General features: G+C 39.5%; 1 protein-coding gene across 1 annotated transcript; it reads right to left on the reverse strand.

The window, feature by feature from the left end:
* Positions 1-417: 417 nt before the first annotated feature.
* Positions 418-15,707, reverse strand: THBS1 (thrombospondin 1). Its single transcript, XM_083167052.1, has 22 exons — positions 15,570-15,707; positions 14,337-14,424; positions 13,162-13,739; positions 12,853-12,928; positions 12,481-12,668; positions 12,269-12,397; positions 11,809-11,902; positions 10,712-10,885; positions 10,077-10,253; positions 9,381-9,554; positions 9,160-9,287; positions 8,903-9,055; positions 7,625-7,843; positions 7,408-7,515; positions 6,717-6,876; positions 6,218-6,336; positions 5,169-5,403; positions 4,780-5,007; positions 4,398-4,669; positions 4,173-4,270; positions 3,522-3,661; positions 418-2,154 (listed from the first exon to the last, which is right to left on the reverse strand). The coding sequence occupies exons 2-22, from the start codon at positions 14,401-14,403 to the stop codon at positions 2,147-2,149; spliced, it is 3,525 nt and encodes a 1,174-aa protein (XP_083023178.1). The 5' UTR covers positions 14,404-14,424; positions 15,570-15,707; the 3' UTR covers positions 418-2,146.
* Positions 15,708-16,615: the final 908 nt, after the last annotated feature.

The raw sequence follows: 16,615 nt of genomic DNA on the forward strand, positions 1-16,615 counted from the left end.
CCGCTCATGCGCAGCATGAGGATGGTACTGCGCGTGCACCAGACCCGGGACCCTGACTATGCCTGGGGGCTGCTCTAAAAGCAGCTATGATATTTTTTTTCCCGCAAGGTACAGTTTCAGGTTGAGGAACAGAAAGAAGTCGCAGGGAGCCAAGTCGGGTGAGTACGTTGATGCGGCAACAATTCATAGCGCAATTCATGCAATTTGGTTGCAACAATTCCGGATGAGGGAGCTGGTGCATTGTTGTGGTGATAAAAAAAACATGAATCAATCTGAAATTTGGTATTACATGATAGTAATACCAACTTTCCACAGCAACGCCCCCTGACTTCAAACACAGGTACTTATTGATCCACCCTCGTATATAGATAGATAGATAGATAGATAGATAGATAGATAAAATACACTTACAAGAACTTCAGATATTTTAGGATTTATTTTATATTTTACGACGTTTGCTGTACAATTTACAAAAAAAAAACATTTCAAAATGTGTACAAAAGGCATGGTTTTTCTCTTTCTTTATCACAAAAAAAGTATACACTGATATTACAAAAAAAAGTTGGGGCAGATATTGCAAAAGCTCTTTTCAAGTGCAAACAGTTTATACAAATAGGAGCAAGGACACTACAGAAAGCACTTCCTCATAAATTATTTAAATAGCATATCTACAAAAAAAAAATACCCATAACACTAAACAGCAATACAAATAAAATTAATTTATACAAAAACAAAAACGAAAAAAAGCAATGGAATTGCTAAAATATAGAAAAAATATTACAATACTCTTTATTTAAAAAAAAAAAAAAAAGTTTAAAATACTTTCCTGGGGATACAAAGTCATTGTAACTATATACAGAACTGATTAACACTACAGTAGATTTTAAATGCATGATAAATATCTCTCCATTTATTTTCCTCCCTCTTGTATCAAAGACGTTTTCTGTTTCTCAGTCACACAATGAGGTAATATTTGTACATGAAGGTTTAAATCTGCTGGTTTACTCTTAATTATCTTTGCATTTTTTTTTGCAGTGGACTGTCTACCTGCCACAATGTAATTAGGGTGTTATATGACTGTATGGAGACATATGGTTTGCATTTGAGTGTTCAGCACAGAGAGTGTGCTGTACCTAAACCCTCCACCCCTCTTGCCTTGCTATCCCTCTGGTTCTTTAGCAAAATCAACATGTTATACAGCTTTGCCTGCAGAGAGGACCTTTATAGAGTAGCGTCTGAACCGTAACCAAACAGAGAAAGAGCCCACTCTACCTCTATCTCAAGTAAAAACAAAATAAAGTTATAATTTGTTCTGCTCCCCCCCCCCTCCCTGTATTTTTTGCCATGTGATGTTTTAATCAATCCTATGTCTCATATAAGTGCTACTAAATGTGTTGCACCAACAGATTTTTATAATGTTGTGCAAATTATTATTTTATTTTTTTGCCAAAAACTGGAAGAAGTGCATGTTGTATCTGTCCTAACAGTCAATATAAAAAGCACACACACACACCCACCCACACACTCTTCTATGCACACACACATACACACATATACTGACACTCTCAACCAGGCAGTGATATCTTGAGATAGTTAAGTTGTCTGTATCGAAATACACTCACACTCATCAGTTCTAACCCAACCCTTGTTACAATGTACACTACATAGCCATACACAGAGATTCTTTTATTATTATTGCAGCTCTCCTCTTTTGTGGTGAAGTCACCACTCCAGTAAAACATCAATTACTTGTGCACTAGCACTGATAGGTTCTTTGTATTCTGCTTCTAATATACTATTTTACCGGTCATCTTGAATATTCATTTTTTCTTTAGAAACAGATGATCCTTCCTTGAGGCACTTAGGAGAAAGTCTATTGTATTGTAGTAGATTTGTGCCTTCCAATAAAATAAAAACTTGATTGATGTAATCGACCCCAAGATTTCATGCTGAGTAAATCACTCCATTAAGGTAATGTCTCTTCCTTAGTTACAAGTTCTTGGAGTGATCTTTTTGTTCCCAAAAATAAAAAAAAATAATACATACAAAAGGGATGGAAGAAATCACCAAAAGATGGAACAAATCTAACGATTCTGAAGGTGCTATAAGGTTTCCATTACATTCACTGAATGTATAAGTTTTGGATCTATGAGTCTGGAAGAAAAAAGAAACATTATGGCATTACTCATACTGTTGATAAATTACATACAGTAAGGTATTACAGGTATTTCACTGTATTTAGACTTATGAATAAGGTTAAGGGCTGGATTTGGATCATTGGTGATCATGGATATGAATTTTCTGAGTTTAGTCCGCATTGCTGGCCTTACTACCAAGGGCGTAACTACCGTAGGTGCAAGGGTTGCAGCTGCTATGGGGCCCAGAGCTTAAGTGGACCCATCTTTGCTGTCTAACATATGTTTTACATACATTTATCACCATCAGTTGCTAAAAGGGGCCCTTACAAACTTTTGCTATGGGGACTACGAATGTCTAGGTATGCCTCTGCTTAGTACATCTTGTCCAAGAAGTGTGTCTGTGGTGAGGGGCTAAGATTGAAGTGAAAGAAGAGAAGGATGAGGGGCAGAACACTTCATCTTTACAGTGTCCGAGGATGTGGTGGTACCTGGGCAATTTCACTGACTACCTAAGCTAATGAGGAGGTTATGGGTAGAGTTTTCATGATGATGCTAGATGGGAACTAAATGTAAATATTCATATGTGGAACTATAGGCTGAAGAAGCTGTAGGCTGATGGTGGACATATATGGTGATGGTTGAACTACTGAACTGCCTCATTTAAATATGAGATTATGTTGCAAGATGGCTCTCGATAAATAGGTTTAATTTTTACTGCTCAAATTTCACCACATGCTTTTTAATGTTGTAAGCTAAGAATAAGCCAATCACTTCACTCTATGGGGGTGATTCACTTTGGCTAGTTAAGCTGCATACATTAGCAGCTTACCGAGTGGTCAGATGCCGCCCATGCAGACTCACACCCTCTTCACCCATGGGAGCGGCTGCATTTGCATGCAATTGGATGTGTACGCTCACAAATCCATTCGCATGAGAGTGTAGGGGTGAAAAATATTTAGATAGTCGGTGACCATCGAATGACTGTGCCACCCATTTGACTCTTATTTGCGAGCTCCTGGACGCATATCGGGTGGGCGACTGATGTTCTGTGACGTCAGCCTCCTGCCCCGAGCAGGCTTCTGCATGCCTGCATTCACATGTGGACGCCCAGCGTTTTTCTAGGTGCACCCACTGTTTTTTCTGGGAGTGCCCAGGAAATGCTGGGCGTCCCCATGCCCCTGCACGCCCCCTGTCCATACCGTTGTGTGAGAACATCTCGGCGAGTGTATTACTCGCCAAAGGCATTTGCACTGTGGGTCTGCACATGCTTTTTCTCGATACGCACGCACAGACCCAGAACATCGGATCTCGCTGGGAATTCGGCTCTTTACGAGCCAACCTGAAACAGAGCCAATGATGCTTGTGGGATGTAGTGTCACTCACCTCTGCACTCATATTTCAGATCTGAGAAAAACACCATCTCTTGCGAAAAGACAAAGAGTCCTAATCTTCCTCCAGCATATGTCTTGTCGTAAATTGGTCCTGAGTCAGCCATGATTTTCTTGCCCTCATGCATTACAACACTAAAACAAATTGAGAAACATAGTATTAAATGGACTGATTCAGGAGAACCTTAAACAAACATATCTTGTAAATTATAGGTCTGGAAATTTAACAGTTAAAACGGGGAATACAATTTTGTAATTTAACTGCTTCACTAGTGATCTACAGCCAGACACATTTTGCAGATCACTGAGTGAGCAATCACAGTACATAATCCTTTGTCCACCTTAGCTTCAATGAGCTAGTTTTTGAGGACACGTGAGAGAACTTCAAAACTCCAAGAAGACGAGAGCTCTTCTGGAAATTAGCTCATAGAGGCCCATTTAAATCAATGTAAAGTTCAGACCTGCACAGCAATACAAATGTATGGCCTTCGTCAGGACCAATAGTGTTACTATAATATTACTGCGTGTGCATTTACGTTGATTGTCCATAAGGACTTACATGTACAACAGTTTGCCAGATAAAAAAAAATTGGCTGCATGCAATTGGATAAAAATACCAAATTATTGTATGACTTTTGATTCTTACCGAATGAAGCCAGTCTTTGGTCTGTGGGTTAAATGCCATCTGTAAGCTGTGAAGTCTTTCCATCCTGTCTGGCGGGGGTCATGCCACAAGGTACGGACCTGCAAAAAAAAAGGACAAAAACATTTAAAGGTTGAGCAACAGACAAGAGTTCTTATGCAACTCTTCAAGGTCTTAAGAACGTTTTAACTAAACTTTTCTGGAAAAAATGTCTGGAGAGGTATGTACCTGTCCTTGTGTGTTTCCGGTGTGCCACAAAGCATTACGCAAATGTTCTCCTGGTCCAGTTGTTGAGTTTACAACTTTAATGGAGAGACCTGAGTAGCCCTGTGCTTTAGTAGGTGTTGTGTCCCAATAGGTCTGGGTGATTTGTTTCCACATAACCACATAAAATCTGCTGCTTGATTGGTATCCAAACACAAATCCAGCATAGTCATCATCTCTTTCCGTGTTGATGAAGAAGGTGCCACCAAAGTCTACTGCACTAAACTCGTCAAAACCTTTCAGGGAAACAAAGAGCAAGGTCAGCCTTTATCTGGTAAAAATCACCATCTACAGTATAGACATGAAGGAAAGTTAAATACAGTGTTGAATCTTTAGTGGTGCTTACCAACTGCAAGTCCGGGGTCACAATTAACAGTCTGTACCAACTCTTTGCCCTGATGTCTAACCACCCAGTTGGGATCAATCTGCGATGTCCCTTTAGGATCCAAAGGTACCATTTGGAATTTACGGAAATCAGTTATACTGATGTCAACATTCTCTGGACATACATCTTCAGAGTCTGGAATATTGTCATTGTCAAAGTCAAATTGACAGGCGTCACCACGTCCATCACCTGGAAAATAGAAGCGATTTCCTTGAGTCCCATTTACCGCTATATATAAACATTGTAATGTTTTCACAAAATAATGTGCTGTGACCGTTCATGTACAGTGCATTAATAAAGTGATTTTTGACACATCACTTCCTAATTAAACCTAGCAACTCTTCTCTTACCATTGGTATCAGTCTGATCACGATTAGGCACCAGCCTGCAGTTATCTTTGTCATCTGGAATGCCATCATTATCATCATCATGATCACAAGCATCACCCTTTCCATCCTTATCGTGATCAGCTTGGTTGGCATTTGGAATGTATGGGCAATTGTCCAGGTTATTCTGATGGCCATCTTCATCTATGTCTTCATTGCTATCACACTTATCTCCAATAAGATCTGAGTCAGAGTCAGTCTGTAGAAGAATTTGGAATTGGAAAATATAAGTCATCTGCATTGTGTGGAAGCCAAATGATTCTGGTCTCTTCACACAAACATCTACTCAGGCATCATAATGTATCACTGAGATGTTATTCTGTTGCTTATGTGTTCAAGTGGATCTTGGCTACATTGGCTTATTAGGCTTAAGCAAAAGAAAAAGGAATGGCATTAAGGGAACTCGTGGTGCAGCTTCTTGATGGCAAGCCATGGTAACCCTGTAAAGTGGTACTCTGCCAAGGAACGTATTAGTAATAGAAATCCCCTGGGTTCTTGAGAAGAGAGTACTAAACCTCTTGTTGTACATATAACACAGTTCCTAAAGAGATTATGTGTTTTTTTTTGTTTTGTGGGAAAACATCTGTTGAAAGCACAAACGAACTGAACTGTGCAATGCTCTGGACTTTCTACGCGTGTTCAGCTTAAAACAGAACAATAAAGTAAGATTAAAGAGGAAGGGGTTTACAAAAGTAGCTAATCCATGATGTGCAGAATGGCACGGAGAGGGTGATCTAAACTACCAATCCTCATGGTCAGCTGTGTTCTAATGCATGGGACTGTGGAGCCTTCTGGCAACATCTTAAGGATGGAAGACTTAAGAGGTCAACCTGCTAAATCCGTAACAGTCAGAAAGGCATGAAAGACGTCATGGTAGACATCAAAGTGAGGTGGAGACATTGTGTAAAGTAAATACTAGATAACTGTTTAGCTCCAAGGCATGTGTTTATATAACCTGTTAGGTTATATAACCTATACTGCTATAATGTGTAGGAAATATTCCTAATCCTTACCTGGTCTGGGTTGTGTTCCATGGGACAATTATCACATTGGTCTCCAACACCATCTTTATCTGTATCTCTCTGGTCGACATTGTATACGTAAGCACAGTTGTCTCTCTCATTGAGGATACCTGTAGAATCGTAATATTTGTAACATGTTATCGGACTGAAGATAACGGTTCATGACAAAAAGAACAATTACTGTAATATAAGCATCAACTCTAGCATCACAATTGCAGAGTATTTAGTATACTGATGACATCACACCATGCTTTAGAAGGAACTGGAACCTATATGTGTTTAAGTAATGTATATAATAATTACATATATTGCAATAGAATTCCTAAATTTAATTGAGTCTGCTCATATTGCTATTGCTATAACTTTTTATGGGCCTGGTTTGTATTATATCAGACAGGAAAAGGCTGTACTTAGTAATAAACTCAGACTCAATATTAAACTATGGTCAATTTATGTCATAAAAAGGATGTAATAGTAAAAGAATACAAACCGTCTCCGTCGATATCAACAGCACAAGCATCTCCTTCCCCATTGGCATCTGTGTCGGCTTGGTCTGGGTTGTGGTTGTAAGGGCAGTTGTCACAACGATCACCAACATCATCTCGGTCATAGTCATACTGAGCAGGGTTGTATATGAACTGACAGTTGTCCTGCAGAAGTAAAGAATAGTCTAAGGATTTTGCCAATTCACTTTTCCAGTAAAAGACACAGTAAATACCTAGTTTTATATACCGTCTTCAAACATCAAAAAGGCTTCTTTTTCCACAGACACAACAGCTTGCATATCTAAATAAATGGATGTGGTATTTTTAGCAGAATCTAACGTCTCTGAAGTTTAGTAGGTCCACTTTAAATGTAGCACCTACATGCCAAAATCTACTTATGGCATTTGAGCATGGTAACATGTGCTTGTTTCAAACTTTGTTATCCTGCTGTTTGCAGGAAACTTGAGGTCAACTTCACATTCAAAGTTTAGCCTTAGCAAAACACTTCATAGTACAATCCTGGCCAAAAGATTTCCCAATTTACTAGACAAATTTCACAACCAGATGATATTTTCTGCTTCATCGCCCATCCATCCCCCAGCAGTGTTTACTTTCCTACTGTTTAACTCAATCAGAAGCAAAGAAACTCAATTTCGAAGGTTCCAAAAAACGTGAATCTAGTCTTTGTTTTTTTACCCTATCATCTGGGATTCCATCATTGTCATCATCATTATCGCAAGCGTCTCCAGTTCCATCCTTATCATAATCTTCTTGGCCTGAGTTGGGGAGGTTGGGGCAGTTGTCCTAAAATGAAGAATAGGGTCATGAATATATTGATATTTTTTTAACTTTACCGTGATGTTCTTTTTGGCACCGTTTGCTTGTGATTGATAGCAAGGTTACATGCACTTACTTTTTTACAGTGATAGGTGGCGTTATCAACACATATGAGGTTCTCATTTGGCCATCCATCCAGATCTGTGTCTTCTCCGCAGATGATGCCATTTCCAGCGTACCCTGGTCTACACTCGCAGCGGAACATGGGATCAGAATAATGACCAAGGTAGATACATCTTGCATTCTTGTTACAGTCATGTGTTCCATCTGTGCAAGGGTTCCGGGGCTTGCAGACCTAGTGTTCCAGAATAAAGATATCAAGATTAGCATATTGAGAACCACATGTGCTAAACCTGTCACACTTCAAATTGATTTTCTACAGTCTACAAGACAATGATAGATATTTCTAACGGTAGACACAGGTTTTTTGACTTTACATGGATGTTACAGACAAGCAAAGTTTAGGTGAAATATTTATGTATTAACCTTTTCTTATATAGTGCTGCATATTCTGTTGCTCTTTACAAATGGTAACAATAATAGAACAAACCTGGGTAATAACAGACAAACATAGAGGTAGAAAGGCCCTGCTCGCGAGCTTACAATATTGCAAGTAACTCTGGTATACGCAGAACCGCTGAGTATCGCTCTGGCTTTGTCTTGCCCTTCTGCACTTTGGGCCTGATTCAGACTCATGCGCAGATCTCCAAAAATTGCTACTCGCTAGAAATTGAAAGTGATCTGCACATGCTCACATGCACCAGTGTGCTTGCATGAGCACTAAGTAGTGATGGGGCGTGGACAATGCATCGGGGGAGGAGACAGACCGTTATGGAGGCATTAACGTAGTGTTTTGTTGGAGCAGTCTGGACAATACAGGTGTGTCTGGACCGCTCAGAGGGAAGGTAATGTCTGCTGTGTGACATCACATGCAGCTGCTGCAACCTGGAAAAATGGCCAGCCTGCATCTGAGGGCAACCGGTAATGTGCGAGTATTTCACTGTGTAGCAAAGCGCTCGCACTTTAGCGATGTGCGTGCATAATTTTGCTGGGTGCTCCACCCCCCAGCCTAGCGCCTGCAGTTTAGCAAATCCTTGCTGAACTACAACTGACCCTGAATCAGGCCCTGTATTTGTAAATTATTAATTTGAGGAATGTAAAGTGTCAGAATGGAGTAGAGGCAGTGATGGGTGACAGTTTGTTCTGCTGTGCGTTGTGATTGGGGAAGGTACAGTAGCACTAGGAACACATAAGGCCAAACTCTGGCAGAGAGATGTGCAACTCAAAGAAACAAGTAATGCAAATATTCTTGTAAACGTTCACTCATCCCTAATCCAGGATTGTCGTATTTTACCTGTTTGTTTGCAGTAGCGTCGTCAATGCTTTTGCCAAATGGCTGTGTGCCAGTGTATCGTGGTGGACACGGGAGACAGTTGTAACCTGGCTCTGTATTCTCACATCTATGCACTCCATTAAGGTTAAAGCAGGCATCAGGCACTTCTGTGCACTATAACAAAAAATAGGTCATTAACACACATATCCAATATATATAGACACACACACACACTAATGTAGAAGTCCTTTGTGACACATTATCAATGGAAAACTCACCTCATCTACATCAGCGCAATCTGTGCCATTTCCCCTATAACCTGTGGGGCAAGCACCACATTTCCAAGATCCGTCATCAAAGCTGGTACATTGAACTCCAGCAAAACATGGATTAGATAGACATCCATCTAAAATGTAGGAAGATGCACGTATTAAGCATCTGTAGAATCTGGATGAACAGATTACCGTGGAAGTATATTTCATGTGGGCTAATGGCTTACCGATCGGACAGTCCTGCTTGTTACAGATACGATTGTCCGCATGATCTCCTTGACAGTCTTTACCACCATACTGGGGCTTGGGGTTATTACAAAGACGCTCACGTTTCTGAACACCACCTCCGCAGGTCAGAGAGCAAATATCCCAGAGTGACCATGGTCCCCACTGACCATTAACTGGAAAAAAATGGATCAGAACAGCATTAACTCTTAGCTTGTATTGTCTATATACAGTAAGTCATGTCTAAACAGCAAAACATGGTATGAACAAAGGAAAATCTATCAGCACATACACTTTTCCGTTGAAATGACCTTTAACAGAACTAACTGAAATACTGGGAAGGGGATATAATACATCATTCTCTGTTGGTTTTCAGTGTGCGTCATTTGACCTTTGAGTCAGGATAAAGGGGCCGACACACGAGGAGAATTGCTGAGCATTCTGAGCGATTTGTCAAGCGCTGTGTGGTGAGCAAACTGTCAGGGCCAGTGTTCTCCAGTGAAAACATTGGCCCTGCCCGTGCATCGCTATTGCTATGGCCTCTACACACGGAGCTATTTCAGGGCATTTTCTAAGCAATCTAGTTAGATCGCCTCGTGTGTAGGCCCTATAAGGAATTATACAACTTAAGAACCACAGAGAAAATGATGAGTATTATGCAAAGGAGCCAGCAGCCATCAGCAAACAATGACACTCACTTGGACAAGGATCTTTCTGGCATGGCTTGTTCTCCCTTCCTTCTCCTACACATGGCTTTCCATTCATCTGAGGCACAGGTGAGTTGCAGAGACGGATTCTAGTGATCTGGCCACTCCCACACGTGACAGAACATGAAGACCAAGGAGACCAGTGGCTCCATCCGCCATCTTGTTTAACTAGAAACAACAAAATATGATATACATGTTATTACTATTGGCAATCCATCAGCAGAGGCATATCCCTATAATGGTTGGTTCATAAAGACTTGGTCTCACAGTCATCCTTGTGAAACCAACTTTAAGTCTATTTCAGCTGTAGCGCTGTAGTGACCCCAAACATACAGCCTTAAAAGTAGCTCTTGAGATTAGCAGAACACAAGGGGCCTAAGAAGCTTACAAAAGTTCTTTGAACTTCACTTGAAAAGCAACTGAAATGAACATGTTGGATTGCAAGCGTTGGAATAAAGCGCAAGAGGTGACACAACTGCAAAATAAAGCAGTCTACCATAATAAAAAGCTTAAGAAAATAAACATCTACTTCACAGAAATCCCCAAGATGAATGGCTGTATAAATACATTATAAATAAAGTTTTAAAATTAACTTTTGGAAATAATAAATAAGTTACTTTACTCACATCTCTTGTCACATTCTTGGATGTGACACGACCTGGTCTGTACTGAGGATCCTTCACAGCGGTTATTAAGACTGTCACATGATCGACCTCTTTGCTGTATTCCGTGACCGCACGTCACTGAGCATGGTGTCCACTCAGACCATGGGGACCAATCGTCATCGGGAGAGTCGCTTGCTAGAAAAAGAGAGGAGAGGTTGTATTATGATATGGTTATCCTGCTTTTTAAAACTTTCAACTGCAAAGACTCAAATCCTTTCCTCCAAATAGAAAATGATTTGTCTTGTAGTAAAGTAGAACATCCACTGTCATAAATCTCATTGATAATGATCCACTGTAATGGAGATATGACATGGGATTTTGTTCATTTTAAAAGCTTGCTTTTATTAACTACAGACATATCTACTTCAGAGGACAAGGAAACAGATGCACCAGTTATTATAATTGAAAAATTTTTGGTAGATACATGAAGTATTTTAGCTGTACAAGCTGGGAAACTTCTGACTGGGAGTTCCATACATGCCAAGGAGATAGAGGTATGAAGCTCACAGGACTGAGCAGGTCCGACAGTCAGTGCTCAGCACTTGCAGCTGTACTACTTTCAGAAGAACTATTTTATCTCTGTCCTGAATCAACTTGTTCAGCATTTACAAGATTAATATCTGCATATTTGTCATTACGCCTTTTGAAAATGAGATGTTCGGCCTGAGGCTGCAGATACACCTCCTGAACGGTAAATAAAAATGCTTAAGAAGGTGTACGGGGAATAAGAATGACTCATTTTAAATATAAGAGGGCAAACGGGATAAAACAGATTTACGTTTACTGCCTGGTCTGGTAGTACATCAAACCATGGAGAGCAATAAAGTTGAGAGAGAAAAAGTACCAAACAATCAGTGTTTAACTTAGTATTTAGTATTAGATTAGTATTTTTTCTCTTTCTACGGTCTGATACCGCTCTCCCATTCTTTATACGTTTCCAAAGTCTACTTGACTTCGGAGGAGTCTACTGTGTTCTTATTTGAACAATGACTCTTTAATGATGCACTATAAAATTACATTTGTTATGTTAGAATTTGTATGTCTAGTCAACTACTTACGCCAACATCTGGGGCAGCATTCCCCATCTGGAATAGTGGCATTGGTGCAGGGCATCAGAGGGCATGAAACTTTTCGGCAAACAATGGCTGAATTCTAAGCAAAGAAGCCAAAATGGAGTCAAATAAACTGTACTATTCAATCAAGTGTGGAAAGGTTTATCTATCAGCGATAACACAACTGTACGTAAGTACTAACATTACAAAATACTTTAGGTTACTTTAGGTAAGGCTGTGGATTTTTTTATGGAAAGTATATACCTAAATGACTAAAATGGGACACAATCTATAGCTGTGTCTATATTTACAAAGTAATGCCCATTGACTTTGTATAACAGTTTTGTAAAGCAAGGTCATACGTTTCCGACATCATTGAAGGTGGACTATAAGATTAAAATAACTGACTTGACAGTAAGGGTACAGTGACAATAGGCAAAAAGAAATATTACAAGGGGAAAATTACCTGGCATGTACACTCTGTACAGCTGTCAATGGTCCATTCTTGAAAATTGTCGTACTTGACTCCACTATGTATACAACCACCAGCTGGTCTCACCATCACCTCTTTAGCAAGAAGCATATTGTCCTTTGTCTACAAGAACACAAAGAAATAACTAAATATCATCTCCCCAATAGTATTTTTTACAAAACTGGGCATCACTGAATTGTATTTACCACTTTCTGTATATCGTCATGAAGGGATGCAATCACTCTCTTTAGACCTTTCAGCTCCAAAAACATATTGTTCAGATCATCACAGGAAATGCCACATACATCATTAAGGTCCTTTGTCTTGTGTCCAATGTAATTGGTGCGGATTGCTGGGCGCGAATCATTTACTGAATTCTCCAAATCATAATTTGCTGAAACAGTGGCAAAAAGATAGAGTTCAATAATTTCTTGTAAGTTGAAATGTGATGTGCAATATTATACTCTCATAGTATTATAATACTTACAGTATATTATACAATATTATATTAATACAAAACTACTGTAGTAGTGATATTTTTTTAAGCGTTGTATATATTCACAGTTGATTGTACTTACAGCTGGAGCAGCCTTTGTTTCTCAGAATCACATCGATACTGGTGCCAAACACAAAACGCAGGTTCTGAAGCACACCCTGTTAAGACAATACCATTGTTTAGATTGCAGTAGTTCTTTGGCTCATAACACAATAGGAAATACAGAACTCTTGAACTGATGAACTGCCAAAACAATGCCATCTACTTTTAGTTTATTCAGTTTAATCAACATTAGAAATAGAAGTATGGTACCTATGGCACTAGCTTTGTTCTATAGTTATTAATTTAGCTTGTTTACTAGGTGATGTTTCTCTTTATGTTTTCTCTTTACCTGGAAGTTGTCTTTGACTCCTCCTTTTGCTACTCTCAATTGAGCGATGCTTGCCAAGTCCCCATTGAGAACAAGCTGAATGGGCACATCCAACTCCGCATTTTCCATCTTGTCACATCCCACATAAAGCTGAGCACGATCTTCCTGTATAAATAGGGTAATGTTCTTCCAGTGGCCGGTGGCCAGCTTAGCTTCTTCCACAGATACTACCTGCTGCTTATCTTCAGTACTCACACTCAAGTCTAAAGTTCCAGCTTCACCATTGGAAGTTAAACTAAATATATGACCTTTGCCATCTTTCCTTTCAATAGACAAAAGTGCTCCTCTGGTCTTCTTCACTTGACGTAATGTTGCCAACAAGATAAAACCCCGTTCTACTCGAACAGCATCTAGCAAGTCTTGAAATTTATCTTCAGGGACTGGTGGAATTAGATAGGGCTTTTCAATTCTATAGGCTGGGCTTGATGGATCAGGACCTTTCACTAGCTGGACTCCCTGAGGTTTGCGGTTGCCAGTCTTTCGAGTGAGTCCAGTTAAGTCAAAGAGGTCAAAGACACTGTTGTCATCTGCTCCATTCTCTGGTGGTAATGGAAAAGAAGAATGTTATACTTCCAGAGAGGCAACTTTCAGAAGAAGATCTGAATCTAGATCACAAAGGCTACTCAAAATAGTTTACTTTAAAGAATGCCAACATTTCCAGGTTCTAGATTTATATCAGTTGAGCTGGTACTTGAAATGCCGGGAGCTACAGTTTAATAACAATTTCAAGTTCACATTCTACCCACTTGGTATGGCGTAAAGCTTTATCCAAATTTAATTTTATTACCATGAAATTCATAGAACAACTATCAGGTTGTACAATGATGTCTTATAGTTCCTCCTTCATAACTTATTAATGTCATAGAAAGGCATTACTGGCCAGATGCAATACAGCCTGAGTTCGGCAACGGTGGATATTGACCGAACACAGACATTTTTTTAAAGGGGCAAGGCATGGTTTTGCTTTATAAATGATTGCCCCCTTAAACAACCATTCCAGTTCAGCATCCCGCACACTCACACAGCCTCCAAGGTTGAACTTCATTACATCCAGCCCTACATCTCTAACATTAAGGGAATATCTATCTATTAAGGCATTCTATCTAATTATTTACAAAAATACAGCTATTGCTTACCTGATGCTTGCCTTGTGTCAGGAACAGCCAGCATTAATAGTAGGAAAATACCCTTCATTACCCCCATTCTGCAGAACAGCAGTGATTTCTAGAACAAACAGAAAAATACATCTTAGAGAGGTTTATATGAAGCATCACTATGCTGGACTACTTTGTGATACAAGTTAAATAAAATCTAATAACAGTAACATTTTATCCAGAATGACAACATTTCACATCACAACGGTATTCAATGTGCACAAACAAAACAAAACCAAAGTCTAACAAAAAAATGTGTAATGCTCTCAATGGGCTAAGGTCCGTGGGATAGTAACTGTGTAACCAAAAAACAATTAGAAAATGAGCGACATGTTCAGTGACATGAAAGTAAATTCACTTCTAGAGTTGATGCTTTGTAAGATAGGAGTAAATTACAGAACAAACTAAAAAGCAGATCGGAAAGCAAGTACAATCAGCCTCAACAGCTAACAATACAAAATGACATTATATGAAAGTCTATGTGATTATTCTACCCTGATGCTATAGAAAAAGGACAAATAATTATTCCCAAGTAGCAGGTAGTTGTGCCTAGGTCATTCAGGGTCTTTTGCTTCAAGATTGCAGCCTTATTTTATCATTATCACATAATGATTTATCAAAAAAAAAAAAAGTATACAAAAAAATAATAATACAGTACATAAAAATCTAAATAAAACCAATAAATGAAACACCATATGAATGCACCAACTGTACTGTATATAATAAAACCTTGTCAGTTCAAAGAACTTGGAAACATCCAAAAGAAACGACTGGAAGCATTTAACCAGTGCTAGGTCTGGCTCGTGCTCGCAGATAAATCACCAATTACAAGTCTAAGTTGGGAGCAAAGCAGAAAGAGCAGGTAAGTTTGCAGTTTGGTAAAACTATGCTGCACTGCAGATGGAGCAGATGCAAAGTGCACAGAGTGATTTAGATCTTGGAGACGTGCCCAAACTCCCATCTAAATTGCAATGTAAAAATAAAGCTGTCCAGCAATTTGCTAAATACTATACATACAAAAGCAGACAGTATTTACCATGCATGCAAAAATCATACATGTATTTACAGCCCTTTCATTTCAAGGGATTGGTCTAGATGCAAAATTACCTGCTTTTGTCCTATACTCCCAAATTAGAATTAGCCCTATTAGTTTCTCCAATACTGGAGATAAAGCTGAGGTCATGCATAGCAATAAAGGACTATAAGTCCCCTTACATTTTCCAGCTACAAATATAGGTACTGTAGGTCCTCCCTGGTGGCGTCTTTGGTAGCAGGTCTCCCCAGTCTGCTGCTGTGCGCTCTATACTTCTCTGTGAGCGCTCTGCATGCGTTCTGATCTCTCTGAGCAGCAGAGCACTCCATATAAACCAGCCCTGACATTCCTGGGCTCCCCACTGGCCAATCAGAGCCAGACGGGCAGGAAACTGGCTCCTGTTTATTCTATTACCTCACAACATGAGGGAGAGACACAACTATCCCATACACACTGGCTGTGATGCATGCTGAGGAATGTCTAAATGACACAGCTACATTTTTTTTTTTTATAACAGGGATAACCAATAAAGGCAAGCAGGAAACATTCACTTTCTCATTACTATAACTTATTAAGCAGTAATATGTTCTCTGTTTTCCTGTTACACCTTAAAATATTTAAACGTTAAACCTTCTTGAACTGTATTATTTATATGGCACACACATATTACATAGTGCTTTAAAGAGAATATTTCACATTAATCCTTGGAGCTTACAATCTATATAAAGTTGAGAAAGATAAAGTATAAAATAACCAGCTTCTGACATTCTACACGCTGTGCCTGAAAAATGACAGTTAGAAGCTGATTGGCTTATATTTGATCTCTCTCCACGTTATCTCTCTTAGTGCATGATAAATCTAGCCCATATTGACTTAAGGTGCCCATACACGTACCAATTATCCGGTACTTTTTGTGCTAAAATAGCATCGTTGTGCATGCACAACGATGCTATTTTAGCAGAAAAAGTACCGGGTAATTGGTACGTGTATGGGCACCTTAAGTTTTACTAAAGGGGTGTACACACGGGCTGGGGGATGGACAATTTTGACTAAGCGACTTAGTCAAAATCACCCAGTCGCTGCTGGAGATAAGCTGGCAGCCATCCTCAGCAGCAGCCGGTGTGTACAGCCGAATAGACACTGCGGGTCTAGTCAAAACATTCTTGTCTACAGTGTCTATCTGGGCGATAGTGGCACTGCGGGGCCGCAAATCGCTATCACCCTCTGC

The sequence above is a fragment of the Crinia signifera genome, chromosome 12 (genome assembly GCF_055691185.1).
Source record: "Crinia signifera chromosome 12, ASM5569118v1, whole genome shotgun sequence".
NCBI classification, from domain to species: Eukaryota; Metazoa; Chordata; class Amphibia; order Anura; family Myobatrachidae; genus Crinia; species Crinia signifera.